This window comes from Rhinolophus hipposideros, assembly GCF_964194185.1.
Source record: "Rhinolophus hipposideros genome assembly, chromosome: 3".
Lineage (NCBI taxonomy): Eukaryota > Metazoa > Chordata > Mammalia > Chiroptera > Rhinolophidae > Rhinolophus > Rhinolophus hipposideros.
In genome coordinates, this window is record NC_138049.1 from 74,221,282 (window position 1) to 74,243,315 (window position 22,034).

Genomic DNA, 22,034 nt, shown 5'->3' on the forward strand with positions numbered 1-22,034 from the left:
CTCAACTCTGAATTAATACTTCTAACTCTAAAGATATTAACTGGAATTTAGGTAACAAATAAAGAATAACACCTAATAATTTATTATGCTAAAAGACTCAGAGATAATGCTGATTGCAGTAAACATACTAACAAAGCCTCATTAAGGAAAACAGGCATCTGAAAGTCCATGTGTTATGCAAATTTTACCTTCTATAAATAGGCTGGTACCACGTTTCAAAGACATTAATAAGAAAACTTCTTGGGTTTTCCTTGGGATCTTCCCAACTTTTTTTCCATTTCTTTTTTCAGTTTGTTTGCCTTGTATCTCTCAGCCATTGACACAAGATCCTCTGGGATGCTCTGAAACCATTAAATGTGTTATTAGTATTGAGATTTTTCTTGTGGTATAACAGCTTTTCTACAATGTGCTAAAATGCCTCCAAATCATTTCAATCAGAGAATCTTCTCCGTAACGGATTACATGGTATCTTTCAAACAGAATGAAATATGTCTCCCTGCATATTAAACTGTGAATTTACCTTCAAGCTAAGGTATCAGACTGATCTTGAAAACACCCATCATTATACTAACCCATTGCTTGTATAGCCCCCAGTTGCTTCCCAGTGACCTTAACGTGCCTCACCTGGTGCTACTCTGTGCCCTTTCTCATCTCTAGGCCTGAGTATGTTCCCCTGCTGGAACACTTATCCCGTTTTTCTACAATTCTCTCAACCCACTGTTTCTTCCTCAGCAGGCTTTTCAGTGATGCTCACCCCCATTAGATCAGGTTCCGCAATTATATGATATTATAGTTGCTTATCATTGCCCTCATGTTCAATTACTTGTTAAATATCTGTCTTTCCTGGTAAGTAGTAAGCCCCAGTACTTAGAATAAATGAAATTATTTGAACATTAGAAAAGTGACATGAGGTAGAATTCTAATGAATTTTATTCTTACCTGATTTGCTCTTTCCAGAATGTTAATTAATTCGTTGGCAACCCTCCAATCATTTCTAGTGATAAGGGTAACAGACACTCCAGTCCTCCTTTAATGGAGGAAAAAACTCAGGTAATTTGATTTACAATTTATCTTATTCAGTTAGCAACTTAAAATAAAAACAGCAGCAGTAAAACCTCAACTCTTTCACAAGACCAAATATGTATTGTATATCAGGATTTAGCATCATTCAAAAAACAATTTGGGAGAGCATTTGAGATCTTGCTTCCCAGTAGTTGTCGTCAGCTTGGCTTAAAATAAATTCTAATACAAATTTAAAAAAATAAAAAAGCAATTTGGAATCTAAATAATCTGCAGTTGTTTAAACAGCACGTTAGAAGGGGTTTATGATAGTAGTGCTCTCAGGGAGAGAAAAGGTAGTCTTACACAAGCCAGCTTTGACAACGGAGTAACCACTGGTTGTAAATCAGTTTATACTCTAGGTAGAAAGCAAAGAGTGGACGGAAAGTTACATGCACCTGGTCATAGACAGGTCGGGCTGAACCTGGAACAGGCCAACTGGATAGGAATCAAGTAGCAAAGCATGTTCTTAGGCAGCTCAATTTACAGGCAAGAGAACAAAGCCATTTTCTAGGTCAAAATGACTGACGGGAGTAATGAGGAGCCAGGGCTGGCTTCTTTCATGGGCAGACTCCGCTTACTTACCCTGCCCTTCCAGTGCGCCCTACTCTGTGCACATATTCTTCAATGTTGCGGGGAAAATCATAATTATAGACATGTGTGACATCATGGACATCGAGACCTCGAGATGCTAAGTCAGTAGCAATCAGTATTCTCACTTTACCTAAAGAGTAAAGCCAAAAGAATATAGACATTTTCCAACCCTAGACCGATCAGAAAGTCTATTTTCCCCTAATATCTAGTCAGGTGAACTATTATTGCCTTTAATATTAAAGCACTTGAGGAAGTGAAAATGGGAAAGGGATAGTTATTCTTTTTAACTGCTGGCAAGTTACAAGACAATAGATACCACGGTTCAGCAAACGGTTCCTGAATCATCTGAGCCATGTCACAGAGATATAAGCCTTTCAGGTAAATTAATAGAAATAATTGCCCATTGCAAATTATTACCTTGACATCCAGGTCTAAACATTAGCTCTTTGTGTTTGGATTGTTCTGACACTCTGATTAATATTTAGAGCTCTAACAAGGAAAGTTTTGGGACCTGTAAGCTGAGGACAGATCTTAGAAATGGGTTCCATGAAAAGGAGCTATCACTTAGCCAACCACATGCATTTGTATACTCTTACAATGCAACAAATAATAATTGTGGAAATGTACCTGTTTTAAAGTTTTCTAATGCTCTCTCTCGATCACTCTGTTCTCTGTTACCATGCAAAGACTCGACTGATATATGTCGGAGAATCAGGTCACTTGATAAGTGATCAGCACTGAAACAAAAGATAGTCAGTGATTGTAAGTGCTTATTCTAACACCATCATCAATTCACTATTTTACTTTTATTAGCAAAAGTCTGAAATAACATACTGTAAGACATATACATCCCCACTTGAAATTAGCATACAAATAGAAATAATGTTAAATAAATCAATTTGACTGATGATTAAGGATGTAAAAGAAAAAAAATACCTACACAGCTTTTCTGCTGACAAACACTATAACTTTGTCTTTGGGAGATATGCTCTCTAGGAAAGTTTGGATATGAGATCGTTTTTCTTCTTCTGTAGTGACAATTATATTTTGTTTCACAGTACTTACAGCCTAAAAGATTCAAAGATCATAGTACATCAACATCGATGGGGAAATCCCATACCGTGGCTCAAAATATATCTTATTTCTATCATTGGTTAAAGTTTTAATAAACCGCTAACAAGAAAAAAGGCAGAGCCTTGCAAAATTACCTGTTTCTACTCAAGGATTTTCAGCTTGGCCTTTCACTTTTTATTACTTATTCACTCAAGAGATGTTGGAAACTCTTGAATGTTGAAAGTAATTGGTTATCATTATAGGAAAAGAAATAACCATGGGGTGAGGCTAAGCTTACAGAAACATTCATAAATTTTGGGTATAGCCCTTACAATGAAAGATGATTACCTTATACACAAGAATTTCCATTCAATGAGTATTTTGACAATATAATGCAAAATTTCAAAATATCATTGGTACCACTTTTTGACACAGAGATAAAATAGATTTTAATAACATTTAATGAAAGGAAGGAACCAGACATTTATCCTGCCTGTCATGAAACCTAATGAAATGAGCCTAGGCAATGACCCGTTATTATTACTAGTGAGTAAGTAAAAAAGGTCAATTCTCATTAATGATTAATTGAAAGGCAAATTACAACTATTAAGTGAAAGGCCAGAGAAATTCATAGAGGAAGAAAGATATAATGGATATCTTTAATTATAAATTGTATAATTACTAACAACATCTTCACCCACTGATCTATCCTAACTTCACAGAGAACACCAGTTAAATATATGCACAGATGTAGACCTTGTTTAGAACTTGATTCTAACAGGGTTAATTAAAATGAGATATGAAATACGAAGAAAATAAAAACATTGATCGTATATTTGATGGTATTAAAAGATTATTAAAATTTCAGGTGTGAGATAATTGTACTATAGATATGTTTAAACTAGTCTTTTAGACATATATACTGAGTTACAGATAAAATCATGTATCTAGTATTTGCTGTAAAATTAAGGCAGAGGAGATATGCCAAAACAAAATGTATTAAAATTTCTATAATTAATAAGAAACATTTTGAATAATAATAAAAAACAGGCTTACAACTAGATCCAAAGTATCAACATAAACAATCATGGGCTCTTTCAAATAAGATTGTGCAAGTCGACGGACAGCACATGGCCATGTTGCACTGGAAACAAAACATGACACACAAACATTAAATATTTATTGTACGCAGCCATAAAGAAGAAAGAAATCTTATCATTTGCAACAACATGGATAAATCTAGAGAACATTATGTTAAGTGAAATAAGTCAGAAAGAGAAAGACAAGTACTATATGATCTCACTTATATGCGGAATCTAAAGAAAAGAATATGTGAATGAACTAATCAGAAATAGTTTTGAGGACACAAAGAAAAAACCGAGAGTTGTTAGATGGTCGGGGGGGGGGGGGGTTGGGGATAAGGGGGAAGGTGAAGGGATTAGGAAGCAGCTGGTAACCACAAGATGGCCTCAGGGTTTTTTGAAAATTAATTTGGGGAACTTATTCAATAATGTTGTAAAGATTTTGTTGGGTATCCGATGGACATGCGTCCTATTTGGGAGACCACCTCAGGGATACTGTGGATGCCTGATCATGGCATTGTACACCAGAAGCTGAACATTAATGAATGCCAACTATAATTTTATATATATAATGTGATGGCTCGGTGTGAGGTCGGAGGGATAGTGGATGGCAGGAGGGGGGTTCACAGTGTGAGGGATATAAATGATGAACGTCTAAAAAAAAAATAGTAAAAAAAAAAATTTTATTGTAAGTCAAACGTGACTAAGTTTCCCTAAGAATGCTATGAACCACACTGACCATGAAAGACAAATTTAGTATTTTTCCATAAGACAGATTTTACAGAAAATGTATACTTCACAAAAATTTGCTCAAGTACAGTGAAGCTACCGGATAAAACCTTTAAATATGTTTAATAAATAGGTTTATAAACCAAAGGTAAAGGAGACTTATACTTTAAATTCCAACCATTGAAAAAGTAAAATGAATTCAAGTGTTACTTTTCTCTTGGTCTTCATAAACAAAGAAACAAACAAACAAAAAAACCAAAGAACCTTGTATTTTTCATACGTCAGCAGGCAAAACTAAGTGCTTATGCCAAATAAAAACATTTTAAAGTGTACTGATGAAAGGATATGTAAATTCATATGTTCCTTCAAGTAAGTAACCACCTTTTATACTTTCATAGCAGTGACTGATGAAAAGATTAATAAGAAAACAGGAATTTCTGTACATTTCCTCAATTATGTACTATTCTTTTTTATGTTAATGATACAAAGGAGAAAATAGTGCACAGATCACTCTGCATTTAAATAGCAATCATTACTTCCTCAGTTTTATCTTGGGCAAAAACATATTCAGTAATCAAATGTTGACCTCTAAAGACAGGTGATCACTTATTCAAATATGAGACCCCACTATGAAACAGTTTCCCCTCCAGGAGTCCCCTCTATGTTTTTATAGAAGTCTCTATCTGTAACTTAGGAAACCCAATAGTCCTTGTTACACTGTTACATTGAATTGCTATGTAAGTGATGACACGGTATCTTTCACCTAGGGATCTCAAAATACTTTCAAGTAATGCTCTAAAAATCCTGTGGGAAAAATCAACCAAAAAGAACAGATTCTATTCCGCAGACTAGCAATTAGGCATATATCTACCTTGTCATAATAGTCTGCCTGTCTGGGCGCACATCTAATAAAATCTTCGTTATCTGGGGTTCAAATCCCATATCCAGCATCTTGTCAGCTTCATCTAATACCTGCATTAAAAATGTTTGTGGCTAGATTAGATGTGAGAGGTAGCTAATATGTATGCTCTTTCTTCATAACACTAAGAGGTAATTTTTTTTCTCATTTCCCCTATTATCTAAGCCACTGTTTTAATTTCTCTAGGAGAAAAAAAGCTGTCTGTAGCTGTAACATAAATTGATTTTTTTAAGTTGGCTAATAAATTCTAAATCTATTTAATGAAAAAAATTACGTCTAAAATATCTATGTGGATTTTAATAATCTTGATATCTGTATTTCCCAGCTTTTATAAAGAAACATTAAAATACAATTGTCTTAAAATCTTTAACATATGAGAGGGAATGGGAAATATTCCTAGGATAAAAAACCATTATAAAATGGACAGCCATTCTAAAAGACTGTTTCAGTTCTTCCTCCCAGTATCCCACACCCCTACTCCATTTGGTTACCAAGTAGGTTATGCTTTTCAAGTTGACAAAGTTATTCATTTGCAGATCATTCAATCTTCCGGGAGTTGCAATAATGATATCTACACCTTTTGTCAGGTCTTGTATTTGTCCATATCTATCTCCACCACCATATATACAAACACTTTAAAAAAAATAGAGGTTAATAATGTTCAGGTAACAAATATCCCATCACAACTCAAAATCCCAACCAACCGAAGCATTTTGGGTATAACAAAATAAGACGTATATAAAATCAAAAAAAGTGTCCGAAGCCTTTGGTAGTATGTGCCCCTTTTTGAGAACTATCCACAGCCATCAACCCACAATGATGTGTCCCCGAAAGAGCCATATCTGCATCATTGTTATTGACCCCACCCCTGATCCATGCTGAGCCAATCAGATTCTTGAAATGTGTGAAAAAGAATGGGAGAATGAATAAAGCTACAAATGATTAAGATGCTGGTGCAGAGATGGCCAAAGAAATGACTTACTTTTTAAGACCTTTATATGAATACTTAGAACATTCAGCTTGCACTTGAAGAGCTAATTCTCGGGTAGGTGTAAGGACTAACATGCCTGGTCCATTCCTTTTCTCTCTGGCTCTTAGGAGAGAAAACAGATTTAAGTACTTGTCTCAGATACATGGCACATTCCTTCGGTGTTTGAAAATTTGTAGAAATGAGTGTCAAAGTCACATACATTCACCATTAAAAGTGGAGAAATATAGAAAAATAGCCATACAAAAAAAATCCAAGGGCCCAGAGAAAGCCTTTTCATTCAACATGGCCAATGCTTTCCTGTGTCAACCATTCTCTCACACAATTGTACGGGACGTAATTTAAAAAATTTCTTTCCAGTGTTTCACTATTAAGACTTTTGGTAGATACCACCTATTGCTTCCCAAAATGTTTTGTCAATTTATACTTTGATGAGCACAATACAAGTGCATTTCCCTGCATTATCTTTTGACCAAAGCAATATATGAAAGAAACTTTTATTGCATTTTTTTTTTTTGGTATCCCTATCAATTAAACCCCTACAAAGAGAACCCAGTTGTAGAAAGTCTTACACTGGTTGAGAGTCAAGGTGAATAAATCCAGGCATTAAGTAGGACAATGTCTTCCCTGTTCCAGTTTGGGCTACTCCTATAAGATCTATTCCTTGTAGAACTACCGGCCATGCCTGTGACTGAAACAGAATGATAAATAGTAAATTAAGAAGTGCATTTCTTTTTGTTAAGTGTCCCTTTTCTCCCAACCCCTAACTTCTTTCCACAAATATTTTCTGAATGCTAGGTACTGGTGCTGTAGGAGGTGCTGGGGGAGTGCTCATTAGAGACAGTTGCTTCCCGATGATTTAACTTCTAATAATCAGATATTGTTTGGGGGGCAAAAATGGTCAGTGAAATATTAGAATTAAAAAATTATTCAGCATACCTGAATTGGTGTTGGCTTTTGAAAACCTGCCTTTTTAATGTTTTCCATAACTTCAGGATAACATTGAAAGGCATCCTCAAATTTACAAGTAGGATTGGGGATAGGACGTTTCTCACCAACTTTCAAGTCGTCACACGTTATATTATAATTTTCCTTCCTTTAAGGAGAAATAGAACAAACATTAGTGGCTTTGGTCACTTTACTCCTAAGCAAGAAATCTTCCGGCATTAGTTCAGGTCATATCTAGATATTCAACTGCAACTAATTAAAACCAGACTGTTAGTAAAGTTATAATAAAATGTAACTACTCAGAAATAGAAGTGAGCCCATTTTTTTTCTTATCAAAATAGTTGCAGAGAAAAGAAAAAATATTACATTGTATGTATGAAAGGGCCAAGGAAAGTTTCATGGGAAGGTTAAGAATAGAGCCTGAAAAATATACGCTTCATGATTCAAAATCGGATTTGGCAAATACTTGAGGGCCCACAATGTTCCACACGTATTTCCTTAAGTTATCCTCAACAATCCTATGAAGTGGGAATTATTCTCATTTGATAGGTGATCATTAGTTACTTGTCCAAGGTCTGAGCCCTACTCCAACCCCAGAATAACTGTTCTTTATGGTATACCATACTATCTTAGTTTTATAACACATATTAATAGACAAAAAATGTTCCCATTAGGACCTTTTAATTTCAGATAATAAGGACTGACGAGTAAGAAATTATTCTCTTATTCAGATATCAGATCAATTCCTTATGATTTCCAACAGCTGTACAAAAATAATTCTCTAAAACTGTTTGATACAGCAGGCACTCACCACGTCTTTAAATTTAAAATTTTAAATTGAAAATTCAGTTCCTCAATTATACTAGCCATATTTTAAGTGTTCAATACCTATGTATGGATAACAACTACTCTAGCAGACACACAAATATAGTCCATTCTCCATCTCTGCAGCAAGTTTTATTGGATAGCAATGCTCTAAAACATACCATGCAGGATGCAATCAAGTTTTCATTTGAATATGAAAGATATAAACTTCAAATGCAATCATCTCAAATCTTTGCCTACTGAGTTAATTTAATAACATAACTACACAAATACTCACTTAAAGTAATCGAACTACCCACCTCCAATTGTCTATTTGTGCTTGTGACATTGAACTTGTTGTTTCTGACTCCACGTAAAAGTTTTTCCTAATTGGAGGTAAATCTGGGACAAACGTGAAAATTCAAACTCCAATAAATAATGAGAACTTACACTTCACTAACACTTATTCAATTAACAGAAATCAAATTAAAATGCATATCAAGTCTCTTTGCACACATACAGTTTTACACAGTTGCTCTACACTTTGCCAGACAGGCTTATGCCAGACTCTAGGAGATCTCCCATTTTGGTTTGTGTTTCAGTTACGTTTTTTCACCCAAGAAAGAGATCTTTAAGTATAAAATTAATTAAGTATAAAATAAAAGGAACTATGCTTTACAAGAACCATCACAATTGATAAATCTTCTCTCAAACATAGTAAACTGATTTTATCTTTTCTTCAAAGGTCTGTCTCATTACTGTTTAGAAATAAAATATATATCCTTACTCTAATCTCAGAAGCTACTTTGTCTTCTTTCTTAAATGCCTATCATACGTCCTCCAAACTTAAATCCTTTCTCTCGTCTCCCATCCCAAATCTCCCCAACACATATACTGTTGAGGTGGCAATGAAAAAAAATAATGTGCAGACAGGCTGACCACCACAGCTGTATTAATCATCATTAATATTTGTCACATATTAGTGCATTTGCTTTTTTATTTTGAACGATGTTGTATTGCTGCCTCATTCTGACGGTCAAATTTACTCTGGAATTTGGTAACTATAATGTGGAACATTATACTCCATATATTATTCCAAGTGAGAATTTCATTTAAAATTAAACAAATTCTAAAAACCTGTGTCTTCTCAAGAACAGTATGCTCTATTAAATGTTGTTCCCTTTTTATTTTGCACTTGCAAGCCAGGATACTCCAAGATCAACTTTTGCTTATTCACAGCAACAATGTTAACAACTTATAGTCAGAAAGTTAATTCCCTTCATTTTCGACCTTGGGCCCAATTTTCTTTCTATTTTGTTAAACTTTTGCAACCTCAAATAAGGTGTAAATAAGTTTAATATTCTATAGCATAAATCATAACACAGAAAGTATCACCCCCTAGGGACTAATTGCAGCATTGCAAATTTTACTATCATTTTTCATATAGAGTTTATTACTGAAAGTAACACATTTTACAGAGGATAAAAATCTCAATTAAGGGAAACATCAACACTACATGTAAATGTTAGAATGCAGCACTAACCTGCCCACTTTTTTTCCTCCCATTTCAAAGCATCTTCTCGAATTTGATCCCAATCAATCAATGGCTGATCTGTAACACTGCCGTCTGTCCTTACATCTCTTCGAACAGAAGGTTGGAATGGAACAAAATCTGTTAAAATATTTTTACCAAATTAGTTTCAAAATAAATCCTACCAATACAAAATCCCCAAAACTATTTTACTATGTTGTGTTTTAACAACCAGACAATAATGTTTGCAATATTTAGAGTTTTACTGTTACATTACCATGACAATTCTGGTCATGGTTTCTGGCATCAGTTATATACTTCAGGTTTATGAAATGGAAACATTTTTAACTTACTGGAGAAGAAAAGTTAAATAGCATGAGAGCCTAGTGTCTACTAATAAATCACACATTTCACTTAATCTTTACAATAATCCTGTGAGGCAGATGTTACTCCAGGTTAACAGATGAAGAAATGGAGTCTTACAGGCTTCTTAGAGGTTTCTTCCCAAGAAACACTAAGAGTCAATGCTGCCATTTGAACCCAAGACTTTATTCATTTTACTACCTTGTTGCTTCTGGAAGTGGTTCAATAGTGGCTTTTTCTCTAGTCCAAGTAGATCTGAGATTTTTAAAATACCAAACAATTAGGCAATTTTCAAAGTCAGTTATGTCCCAGGGAAGAGACCATAGAGACAGGATGGCAGGACTAATCCTTGCTCTATCATTAAGAGAAGTATACTGGAAAGGTTAGTTTGGTTTTTCACTCATCAGTTGCTACAAGTAAAACTGCTTGGCTTAATCACAGAGATCAAGTGTTTTCATTTGAGGAAAAAGTATTCTGGGATTCCACAGAAAAAAGTCCTACAACAGACTAGATTTAATGATGACAACCTAAAGCTTTGTATCAGTAAGAATATCACCTATAATATGGCTTATAACAATGAATGAATTTTCAAAAAATTTTACAGGGCTCTAATGGGCAAAAATTACTTACCCACTCTGTGTTGTGAGTTGTAATTTTCTTGTTTTTTAACAAGATTATCGATCACTGCTTTTGCTTTTGTCTGCATTATCTTGCTGCCAAAAATTTTGACTTCTGCTTCAGGACACCCTTTTATTATCTAGATATAAGGGGAAAAATAGGTGACTGAAGTCCCTCACCTTTACTCCCTCCAACAATCATTCAACTTCAAATAGTACAAAAGTATAAAGTAAACATAGGATTGCTATCAATCCGTGTCTGAGATACCATGAAAGGCTTTTATACAGGAAAAGGTCATGAATAGCCATAACTTGTATTTTAGAAAAACTGCTCTGGACACAGTGGAGAATAGTCAGAGGACATACACTGGAAGCAGTATGATTCACTAAGGGGAAAATGCCACCAAATGATGTGATTTCCCTTGAAATCATATTTCTATACAGGAAATATGAAAGGACTCAATGATGGACTGGTTTTAGGATATGGAGAATTTCTGGCTTGGGAACTTGGTGAATGATATGGCTGCTACCTGAGATTGGAAACAGGAACAGCTCAAGGTTTGAGGAATGGGGGTCAGGAATGGGGGCATGATAAATAGTCCCCAGAGACCTCATTCTTCAGATTATCTCTAAAAATTTTTACCTCTATGAGTCAAAGGACCTGGAATGCACCACAGCTTAGGTGAGCTCTTGAAAAGAATGGCAGTATGAAGAGCTTTAGCAACTCATCTAACTTAACAGAACTGAGCAGAAACTAGAGTTAGGAATGAACTATATACTCTTTAAGGATTTAAGAACACAGATCACTTACCTCTATTTTGGTATTTGTTGTACTCTGGATGTCTCTTATTTTTGACCCACCACGACCTGTTTTTAAAAATAAAGAATTTTTTTTAAAGGGAGGGGTGTACCTACTTTCCTCAAAGAACCTTCTCTAGTTCTTTCCCAAATCATCCAAACAAAAGCTCCGAAGGTCCAATAATCACTTTTAGTTTGGAAAAAGGGAAGCAAGAGTTTTCTATTCCAAATTTTAGTGGGTGGTAGGAGGCTCCTCTTCTGGAGGTAGATACTAAGGATTTGTCAGCAGCCCAAGCAAACTAATTAGATCCAAAGTGTTGGCAAGAATGTGGAGAAATTGGAAACCTTGCACAGTACAACTTAACAACAAAAAATTCCAATTAAAAAAATGGTCAAAGTTTTTCAATAGACATTTCTCTACAGAAGACATACAAATGTCCAACAAGTATATATGGTAAGATGCTGAAATCATCAGGGAAATGCAAACCAAAACCACAATGAGAAATCACCTCATACATGTTGCAATGGCCATCATCAAAAAGAAGAGATAACACGTGTTCAGGAGGACATGGAGTAAAGGAAACCCTTGTGCGCTGTTGATGGGAATGTAAATTGGTACAGCCACTATGGAAACAGTACAGAGGTTCCTCAAAAAATTAAAAATAAAACTACCGTATGACCCAGCAATCCCACTTCTGGGCATTTATGCAAAATAATGGAAGTCAGGATCTCAAAATGAAATCTGCACTCCTAGGTTCACTTCAACATTATTCACAATAGTTAAGAGGTGGAAACAATTCTAAATGTCAACAGATTATTGGATGAAGAAAATGGGGCATATATGTACACTGGAAGTTTTCAGCCTTAAAAAAGAAATCTTGCCATTTGTGACAACATGGATGAATCTTAAGGACATTATGCTAAGTGAAATAAGGCAATCATGAAAAAACAAATAATGCATGATTCTACTTCTACGGGGTATCTAATGTAATCATATTTAGAGAAACATATCAGAATAGTGGTTCCCAGGGATGGGGATGGAGGAAATGGAGAGATATTCAATGGGTAGGTTCAGTCATGCAAGATGAAAACATTTTAGACAGCTACTACACAACATTACTCTTATAATTAATACTGTACTGTAACTGTACACTTAAAATTATGTGTAAAGTTGAATTTATCACAATTTTTAAAAATTGGATCCAAAACCAACACCCAATGACTTCTGCTTCAAGACACCCTTTTCAGTGAGTGCTCTCTAGCACAGTGCTTGTGCTTCACAGGTGCTTAAGTGATTTTTTTTTTTAAATTTTATTGAGGAACAGTGTATTTTTCCAGGATCCATCAGCTCCAAGTCAAGTCGTTCTTTTTCAATCTAGTTGTGGAAGGCTTAGCTCACTGACCCATGTGGGGCTCAGACCGGTGACCCTGGAGTCTTGAGCACTGCACTCTAAGCAACTGAGCCAACCAGACACCACTTAAGTGATTTTTTTATTGCAAACCTACTGGCTTTTGTTTAAGGAGCATCATTCTTCAGATCTTTGAGACTGAGCCATCTTGAGGGGTCAATTAATCTCTGGCTGTTCTAGCAATCAGTCTTGGTAGTGCTCTACGTAGTAGCAGCCTACATAAGCTGCAAAGCTGTTATTCGTTGGAGCATTGGAAATCCTGCTCCCTAGCATATGTTGTAAATTGGGCTCAAACAAGCTATTATAAAACTTAAAAAAAAATAAAAGAAAGAAAAAACAGCCTACAAAATCTGTTCATGTATTCAAAGCAACTTAAAAGGGGGTAAAATAAAATATTAGATGCCTCCTAATGGGCAAATGTTGGAATTTATCCTGACTTAATGGTAATAAATGGGGCAATTCTAATCCTTTCTAAACGCTTGTCAAAAATGAATTTGTAAGCCTCAAGATATACTAAGAAAACAACAGCCTGTTTTTCAGCAGATAAATCACATTCAAGTTAAACTACGTTAAGTACAAGACATGGCTAATGCTTTGAGCACCCTATAATAATATCATACACTTTCTTATCTTTGGTTAATGACTATACGGTGTTCAGATTGATTTCAGCACCCGTTTTGTTCATTTCCGGATAATCTGTCAAAGGCCTGATCTTTTAGCCCAAAGATTTCCAAAGTCTTCTAAGAATTTGCTCTCCCAAAATATCGTCTCTATAAACATCAAAAGGTGCGTTAAGTGACACCATTCCAGTACCGGCGGGTATTAAAATATCACTGGGAGAGACCTGAGTCTCACTAGGGGGCAGCAGCTTGGAGGTGAGGAGAGTTAGGCGGCCGCCCTTGCTCAGGCTCCGCCCCTGGCCCCACCCATTCTCCTCTCCGGGCCCCGCCCAGCACACCCATCCTCTTGCTCTCACCAATCACTACGCCAACCCAGTCTTGCTTCAATCCAAAGCAGAGCGGCGGTTCCCCGGCACCATCGGCTACAGGCTGCTGGGGGCCGGAGGGATCCCTCCAGCCGCCACCTCTGCCGCCCCTACGGCCGCCCCGACCTCTTCGATTCGGCTCCTCCGCCGGCTTCCTTGCCGGAGCCTGGGACAGTGCCGAACTTCGACGGGAAGCAACGACCCAGGAAGAGGCGTTGGCGCCTGCTTCTTTCCTAGACATGGTTCCGTGAAGAAGATCCGGCGCGTCGGACGTCGTTCCGTCCGGTTCTGCACCACCCTGCTGTGCGTCGCACGGCTAGTATACAAGGGCATCACACAGCCGCTACTTAAGGAGCCCGCTCGAGGCTCGCCCCGCCCCTCCGTGGCCTCACAGCCATTGGCGGACAAGATGTTGTGGGCGGGGGGGCTGCACGGTTTGACCAATCCTCTCTCTTAACCATGCGAGCTCACCGAAATGAGTCAATGCGCCGACGTCTGTACCTTCTTAGGCGTGGGACTTCGCTGGAGGTCTTTGCGCTTTGCCGCACTAAATTCCCGCCCGTGATACTCCACGTCTCAGTGTCTCTGAAACGTTTTTAACTATGAGTCTGAAATATCAGTCACTTTTACAACGTGACCCAACACATACATAAAACATTTGAAACAAAAAGTTGACGAAACAGCATTTGCCATTGCTATGTGAGTAGCACTTGGGTATATTTAAGCCTATATTAGTTTTTTAAATGTTGGTCTTAATCCACAAATTTGATGACCCACAGTTTAAAAATCTCTGGCCTGAGAGGTAAAACTTCAAGGCTTCACACAACGCTTGACTTGAATGTTTGGCGTAGTTTTAGAGCTAATGAAATAAACTGAATAAATGCCTGAAGCACTCCCAATCATTGCAACCTGGCTCTGTGAGTGGACATATACCAGGCAGGCATGCCAGCTGGGAATGCCCCTGCTTTGATTACGATGTTCAGATTGTGTGAACAAATCTCATGTCAGTCATCCATAACAGTAGACGTCTGTTATAATGTTAAGCACTATGGTCTGTGCCCAGGATTGAATCTGGTCCATCCCAGGTTGAATGGATTCACTCACATCGTATTACTATAACTCTTAATATGATCATCTCTGAACAAACAGGATTACAGTACTAACCCTGGGGAGCACCAAGGAAATATATAAAAAGATAAATGTGTTATGTATGTAATTCAATTCTCTAATCTTTAATCTGAAACGGATAATATTAATGATCTTTAGAAAGAAATTTTGTTGGATTACATATGCTAATATTTTATTGAGGATTTTTGTATTTGTATTCATAAGAAATAGTTTGGTTTTCTTGCAGTGTCTTCATCTGGTTTGGTACAAGGGTGACGCTGGCCTCAAAGCATGAGTTAAGAAGCTTTCCCTCTTTTCAGCTTTCCGCTCAGAGGAGGTGGAGCTGCAACTTTTTTCCATCCTCCTGAATCTGGGTTCGTTCGACACCAGCCACCTCCTCCATGCCCCCAAAGTTCAACCCCCAATAAGATCAAAGTCATATATCTGAGGTGCCACATCTTCCCTGGCCCCTAAGATCGGTCCCCCTGATCTGTCTCCAAAAAGGGTTGATGATGAGATTGTCAAAGCAACTGGTGATTGGAAAGGTGTGAGGATCACAGTGAAGCTGACCATTCAAACAGACAGCCCAGATTGAGGTAGTATCTTCTGCCTCTGCCCTAATCATCAAAGCCCTCAAAGAACCACCAAGAGACAGAAAGAAGCAAAAAGACAGTAAACACAGTGGAAATTTCACTTTTGATGACATTGTTAACATTGCCCAACAGTCATAGCACAGGTCTTTAGCTCGAGAACTCTCTGGAACCATTAAAGAGATCTTGGGGACTGCCCAGTCTGTGGGCTGCAATGTTGATGGCCACCACCCTCATGACATGACATCACAGATGACATCAACAGTGGTGCAGTGGAATGCCCAGCTAGTTAAGAACTACAAAGGAAAATATTTCAATTAAAGATCATTTAGGTCATCAAAATGGCGCTTGACGTGAGTCTCTGTAAATCTCCCCTGGAATTTACAACTAATCGAACAACAGTAACTCTACAAAGGACTCCCTGCACAGCAGACAGGCAAGACGGAGAGGCCCACTACTGAATTCACCTAAAGGTGGGAGAATTGCATGAACGGGGGAGGAGGGAAGGGAGAAGTGCGGAGACGGAGCCGCATGGGCGTAGGACGCAGACCTAGCTCAGTGCTCCGAGCTCACTGCATCCCGGAACTACCGCAGCTGCAGGAGAGGGAAGGACTCGGACTGCTAGAGCTCCGCTTATGGCCCACAGGGCTGAGGGGGCAGCATATAACACGGCTGAACCCAACGCTCACGGCAGAGACCTCGGAGAAAAGACTGAGGGAAGAAGGCTGAAAATGGTGGTTTAAGCCCTCATTGCCAAGCAGAGAATGGAAGGCTTAGGCACTGAGACTAGCCGCCTCCTCCCTACCCTCCCAGAGCTCGCCCCGCCCCACCTGCCCAGTGCTAGAAGCAGAACAGTAGCAGTGTCAGATGAAAAGAACAGAATATTTGCTGTTCTGAGAACGGTGGACCGCAAACACAGATTTGCAGCCCAATTAGTTCCAGCAAAGGGGAGGGAGCTGTGGAAGCAGGACCAGCTGTGGTGGTGGTCGCTACCATTGCTCTAGACCACCTCTCACAACTCACCCCGCCCCTGGCCCCACCTATCTGGGCGGATCCCTGCAGGAGTAAACAGAACTGCCCCTGCCCATCTCCCAGGGAATTCCCCCATTGTGTGAGAAGCTGGAATAGTGCAGAGAAAACATAGCACTACTGTGTGAGAGGGAAAAAAAGGCTGCAGCCGGAGAGAAAATAAAACATTCTACCAACAAGTACTGGAAAACAAAAGAAAGACCTCTTCCTATCAACCTGTTGCAGAAGCCACTCCTGTAGATGTCTAGGAAGAGAAATAATAAATCAGTAATTGCCATGAATAACCAAGGCAACAAGACAGCTCAGAAAGAAAGTGAAAAATCTCCAGAAAAAAAACTTAAAAATATGGAAATATGTGATTTAAATGACAGAGAATTCAAGATTGCAGTTCTGAAAAAACTCAACAAAATGCAAGAAAACACAGAAAGGCAATTTAATGAATTCAGAAACGCAATCAAAGAACAACATGAACATTTTACAAAAGAGATTGAAATTTTAAAAAAGAACCAAATGGAATTTCTGGAGATTAAGAACTCAATAGAGGAAATTAAGAATGAAATAACCAGCTTAGTAGTAGAGTTGACCAGATGGAGGAAAGAATCAGTGACATCGAAGATAGAAACCTGGAAATTACACAGATGGAAGAAGAAAGAGACTTGAGACTTAAAAGAAATGAAAGAACTCTACAACAACTTTCTGACTCTATCAGAAAGAACAATATAAGAATAATGAGCATACCAGAAGGAGAAGACAGAGAGAAGGGAACAGAGAATACAGTCAAACAAATTGTTAATGAGAACTTCCCAATCTTGTGGACAGAACTGGATCCTCGAATCCAACAAGCAAATAGAACACCTAATTACCTCAATCCCAACAGGCCTTCTCCAAGGCACATTGTATTGAAGCTGTCTAAAATCAACGGCAAAGAAAGAATCCTCAAGGCAGCCAGGGAAAAGAAGACAGTAACCTACAAAGGAAAGCCCATTAGATTATCATCACATTTTTCAGCAGAAACTCTACAAGCCAGGAGAGAGTGGAACCAAATATTCAAACTATTGAAAGAGAGAAATTATGAGCCAAGAATAATATATCCAGCAAAGATGTCCTTTAGATATGAAGGAGGAATAAAGACTTTTACAGACATACAGAAACTGAGGGAATTTTCTAATACACGACCTGCATTACAAGAAAGGCTATTTGACCACCATCAACCGGGACAATTTGTGGCAACCAAAACTTAAAAAGGGGGAGAGTAAAGGCCTGAACTGGAATATGGGAATGGAGAAAGTAAGTGTGCTGAAGAAACTGGAATACTCTAAATATCAAACTTTCTTTTACATAAACTTAAGGGTAACCACTCAAAAAAAATCCAAAACTGAAATATATACTGTAATAAAAGACGAAACAGAGGGAAACATCATAGAATACCACCACACAGAAATAATAGACAACAACAAAAAGGCAAAGAAACAATGGAGACACAGCCTTACCAGAAAACTAAATATAGAATGACAGGAAATCCTCACGTGTCAATAATCACCCTACATGTAAATGGACTGAACTCACCAATAAAAAGGCACAGAGTAGCAGATTGGATCAAAAAACTAAACCCAACCATACGCTGTCTCCAAGAGACACATCTCAGCTACAAGGACAAGAATAGACTCAAAATGAAAGGATGGAAATTGACACTCCAAGCAAATGGTACCCAGAGAAAATCAGGTGTAGCCATAATGATGTCGGATGAAACAGACTTCAGGGTGAAAAAGATAACAGGAGACAAAAATGGACATTTCATATGAATGGATAAAGAAGTTGTGGTATATATACACAATGGAATACTATTCGGCGGTAAGAAAAGATGATATAGGAACATTTCTGACAACATGGATGGATCTTGAGAGTAATGCTAAGTGAAATAAGTCAGACAGAAAAAGCAGAGAACCCTATGATTTCACTGATATGTGGTATATAAACCAAAACAACAAAAGAACAAGACAAACAAATGAGAAACAAAAACTCATAGACACAGACAATAGTTTAGTGGTTACCAGAGGGTGGGGAGGTGGGGCGTGGAAGATGAGGATAAGGGGGTTCAAATATATGGTGATGGAAGGAGAACTGATTCTGGGTGGTGAACACACAATGGGATTTATAGATGATGTAATGCAGAATTGTACACCTGAAATCTATGTAATTTTACTAACAAATGTCATCCCAATAAATTAAAAAAAAATCATTTAACAACAAAGATTTTTTTTCCTCTGCTATTTCTAGGAAGATATTGTAGAAAATTGGTACAATTTCTTAAATACTTTTTAGAATTTAACAGTGAACATATCTGGGCATGATGTTTTCTGTTTTGCAAAGTTATTAATTATTGACTCAATTTCTTTATAGGCCTATTTAGGTTGTCTATCTCTTTTTGTTGTTGTTGTTAGTTTTAGCAGATGGTGTCTTTCAAAGAATTATTCCCTTTTACTTAAACTATCAGACTCATGGCATAGACTTGTTCATAGTATTCTTTTATTATCTTTTTCAAAGTCCATGGGATCTGTAGTGATGTCACCTCTTTCATTTCTGATGTTTGTGTCTTCCTTCTTTTTTTCTTTAGCCTGGATTGAGTTTTAGTGATTTTACTTATTTTTCCAAAGAACCAGCTTTTGGTTTCATTGATTTTTCTCTATTGATTTCCTGTTTTCAATGTCATTGATTTCTGCTCTAATTTTTATTATTTATTTTCTTCTGCTTACTTTGGATTTAACTTGCTCTTCTTTTTCTAGTTTCCTAAGGTGAGAACTTAGATGACCAATTTTAGATCTTTCTTCTTCTAACTGAACACTTGGAAAGCAAAATCATGGGTAAGGGGGGACTACTGTTGATTGTACATGCAGACCCAGGGACAAGCCCTGAGACTGAATATCTACCTCTGTGAACAGAGGGCAAGGAGAAAAGGCAATTTACATTACATTACATTAATTTACATTAAAAAGGCAATTTACATTAATTACATTAATTTACATTAAAAAGGGCAATTTACATATGAGGCATGTCTTGGGTGTCTGCAAGATGAAATGAATCCCTGTGCCACTTGGCAGTCACCAAAGAATTATGTAGAGTAAAGAGGAGGATAGCCATGGGTACTAGTACGTGAATGCTACCAGGTACAGAAAATTACTTTATGCTTAACCAGGTTAGGTCAACAGCCTGTTCCAGGAACCGGCACATAACAGGAGATAAGGGAGGATTGTTGATTTACATCAGAATGAACATCAATTACGATCAGACAGTCTCTAGGAGGGTTTTGAGGAAAGCAACTTTCCTTCTGGCCCAGGTCCCTCACAGGACAGAGAGCATTCATGTCACAGAACATTCTCTCCTCCACAATTATATTTTGTATATCTTTATATTTCAAATAAGCTTCTTGTAAATAACATATTGTTGAGTATTGTTTTTTGATCTACTCTATCTCTGACTTTTAATTGGTATACTTTGACCATTAATGTTAAAGTGATTACCAATATAATTGGATTAATATCTTCCATATTTGTTTTCTGTTGCCCTTGTTCTTTACAGCAGTGCCCCTTATCTGAGGTTTTTGCTTGGCACAATTAAGGGCTTTACATGTATTAACTCATTTAATCCTCACAACCCTAGGATGGAGGTACTTTTATCACCATCCCCAATTTACAGATGAAAACTAAGGAACTGAGAGAAAAGACATCTCACTTAAGATCACACACAGCTATTAAGTAGTGCCGGGGAGGAGGATTGCCAAAAAAAGAGAAAGGGGGGAGTGGAGCAAGAGCCAGAATTCAGAGTAGTTAGTCATTGTTGACTGCTGAATGTTGAAGAGAGTCTAAATGTACATGTATGTTGTGCTATATAATGGAAATACTTTTTATTGAGTTAGGAAAACACTATGAGCCAGAGATTGTTCTGAGTTCTTTGCATGAATCGAACTTATCTAATTCCCTGAACACCTAGGCTAATACACTTAGGATAAGCGCAAGTGGGGTGGAAAGATCATACTACCTAATGTTCTGCTACTCAGTAGCCTTGTGTTCTGTCTCTCTCCTTACCATCTGATGGTGTGATTACAAGGCCAGTGTTAAGAGTGAGCCTGGGGACTGAGTAGTGTGACTGGAGCCAGCGCACATTTGCTTCATTGGAGAGACACAGGGGCAAGTCCTCCTTGCCATTGTTGTAATGTGCCTATACCTCGCCCATAACCTGCTCAGCAGCCATGGCTTTTGTCTGCATGTCTTGGGCAGCAAACACAGGGAGTCAGAATAGGTGTCACATTTAGGAATGATTAACTGTCAAACTGGAGGTAATATGATCTGTGCTTTATTAATGTATTAATTCATTTTGCTCTTCTCTCTTCCTATGTGTAGGACACGTAAGCTCTATCTACTTTATTATTATTATTTTTTTAAAGGTGGGTGCGGCTCACAGTGAACCATGTGGGAATTGAACCGGCTAGGCTATTTGTTTTTCTATAGAAAAAAACTGCATCTTCTTAAGAGGTACAAACACCATTATATTCCATTTATGTCAATAAGAGCAAAGAATTCCCATCTGCCTCCCCCTCTTGGTAGAGGTATGCTTTGGTACATCTAATCAAGCCAAACCACTGTTCATTTTCTGTAGAAACCATCAAATGCGGCAGAATCTGGATAAGAACAGGAGAGAGAAAGAAAGAGATAGTGAGAGCGAGAGCGAGCGAGAGAGAAATGGTTTCCCCCATCCTTCACTTGGAAAGATGGGAGAAGGGGCAGGGCAGGGACACAGAAGAATGGCCCACTAACAGGCAATTTCCACACCTGAAAAGAGTTGAAGATTATAAGAAGTGAAGTAATGAAGAAGAAAGCTTCTCAGGGAGAAATTATAAAACCAATTCACTCACATATTTTATTGTCTGAATCCAAAGCCCCTCAGACTTTTTCCTCCTGGGCTAAGCAGAGAAAATGAAAGCATACGATCCTCTGGAAGTCTTCCTAGTAGAAGAGTTTTAATAACTTGCATCAGTCACACAGCTAGAAAATGTTGGAGCCAGTATTCAAATCATGCCCACTCCCCACCCATCAGAGTGAAATCCAGAAACTTGCAGATAACGATGATAAAACTGATTCATCTTAGAAGATTCTGCTAACTCCTAATAACTTTGTGATTCTGAAGTTTTAAAGCTGGCATGGCAAGCAAATAAAACTTGAGGCTTGCAAAATGTAGGAACCTTAATATGGGGACTTTGCATAAAGTTAGGACCCCAAATGACTACACTTCCAAAATAAAACTAAATCAGAAATAAATTATGTCATCCAGATGGAGATGGCAAAGGAACTTGTCTTGATTTTGCCTTTCTCAAGTATGTCTTCACCTAATAATTAATTACCACAAACCAGCCTTGTGGCTAACTCTTGCTATAT

At 37.6% G+C, this 22,034-nt stretch overlaps 1 protein-coding gene and 1 pseudogene across 2 annotated transcripts; one reads left to right on the plus strand and one right to left on the minus strand.

Moving 5' to 3' along the window:
- Positions 1 to 224: 224 nt before the first annotated feature.
- Positions 225 to 14,120, minus strand: DDX43 (DEAD-box helicase 43; the record flags this gene model as incomplete). The annotated part of the gene is made up of 16 exons (XM_081044402.1): positions 225 to 341; positions 940 to 1,027; positions 1,645 to 1,783; positions 2,281 to 2,390; positions 2,594 to 2,721; positions 3,763 to 3,850; positions 5,389 to 5,489; positions 5,928 to 6,069; positions 6,419 to 6,529; positions 6,997 to 7,115; positions 7,364 to 7,520; positions 8,497 to 8,578; positions 9,720 to 9,848; positions 10,701 to 10,827; positions 11,499 to 11,554; positions 13,871 to 14,120. The coding sequence occupies 16 exons, from the start codon at positions 14,118 to 14,120 to the stop codon at positions 225 to 227; spliced, it is 1,944 nt and encodes a 647-aa protein (XP_080900528.1).
- A 1,267-nt stretch (positions 14,121 to 15,387) lies between these two features.
- On the plus strand, positions 15,388 to 15,869 carry LOC308495012 (large ribosomal subunit protein uL11-like; annotated as a pseudogene). The gene has a single exon. The product of its transcript is annotated as a large ribosomal subunit protein uL11-like (transcript).
- The last annotated feature ends 6,165 nt before the right edge of the window (positions 15,870 to 22,034 follow it).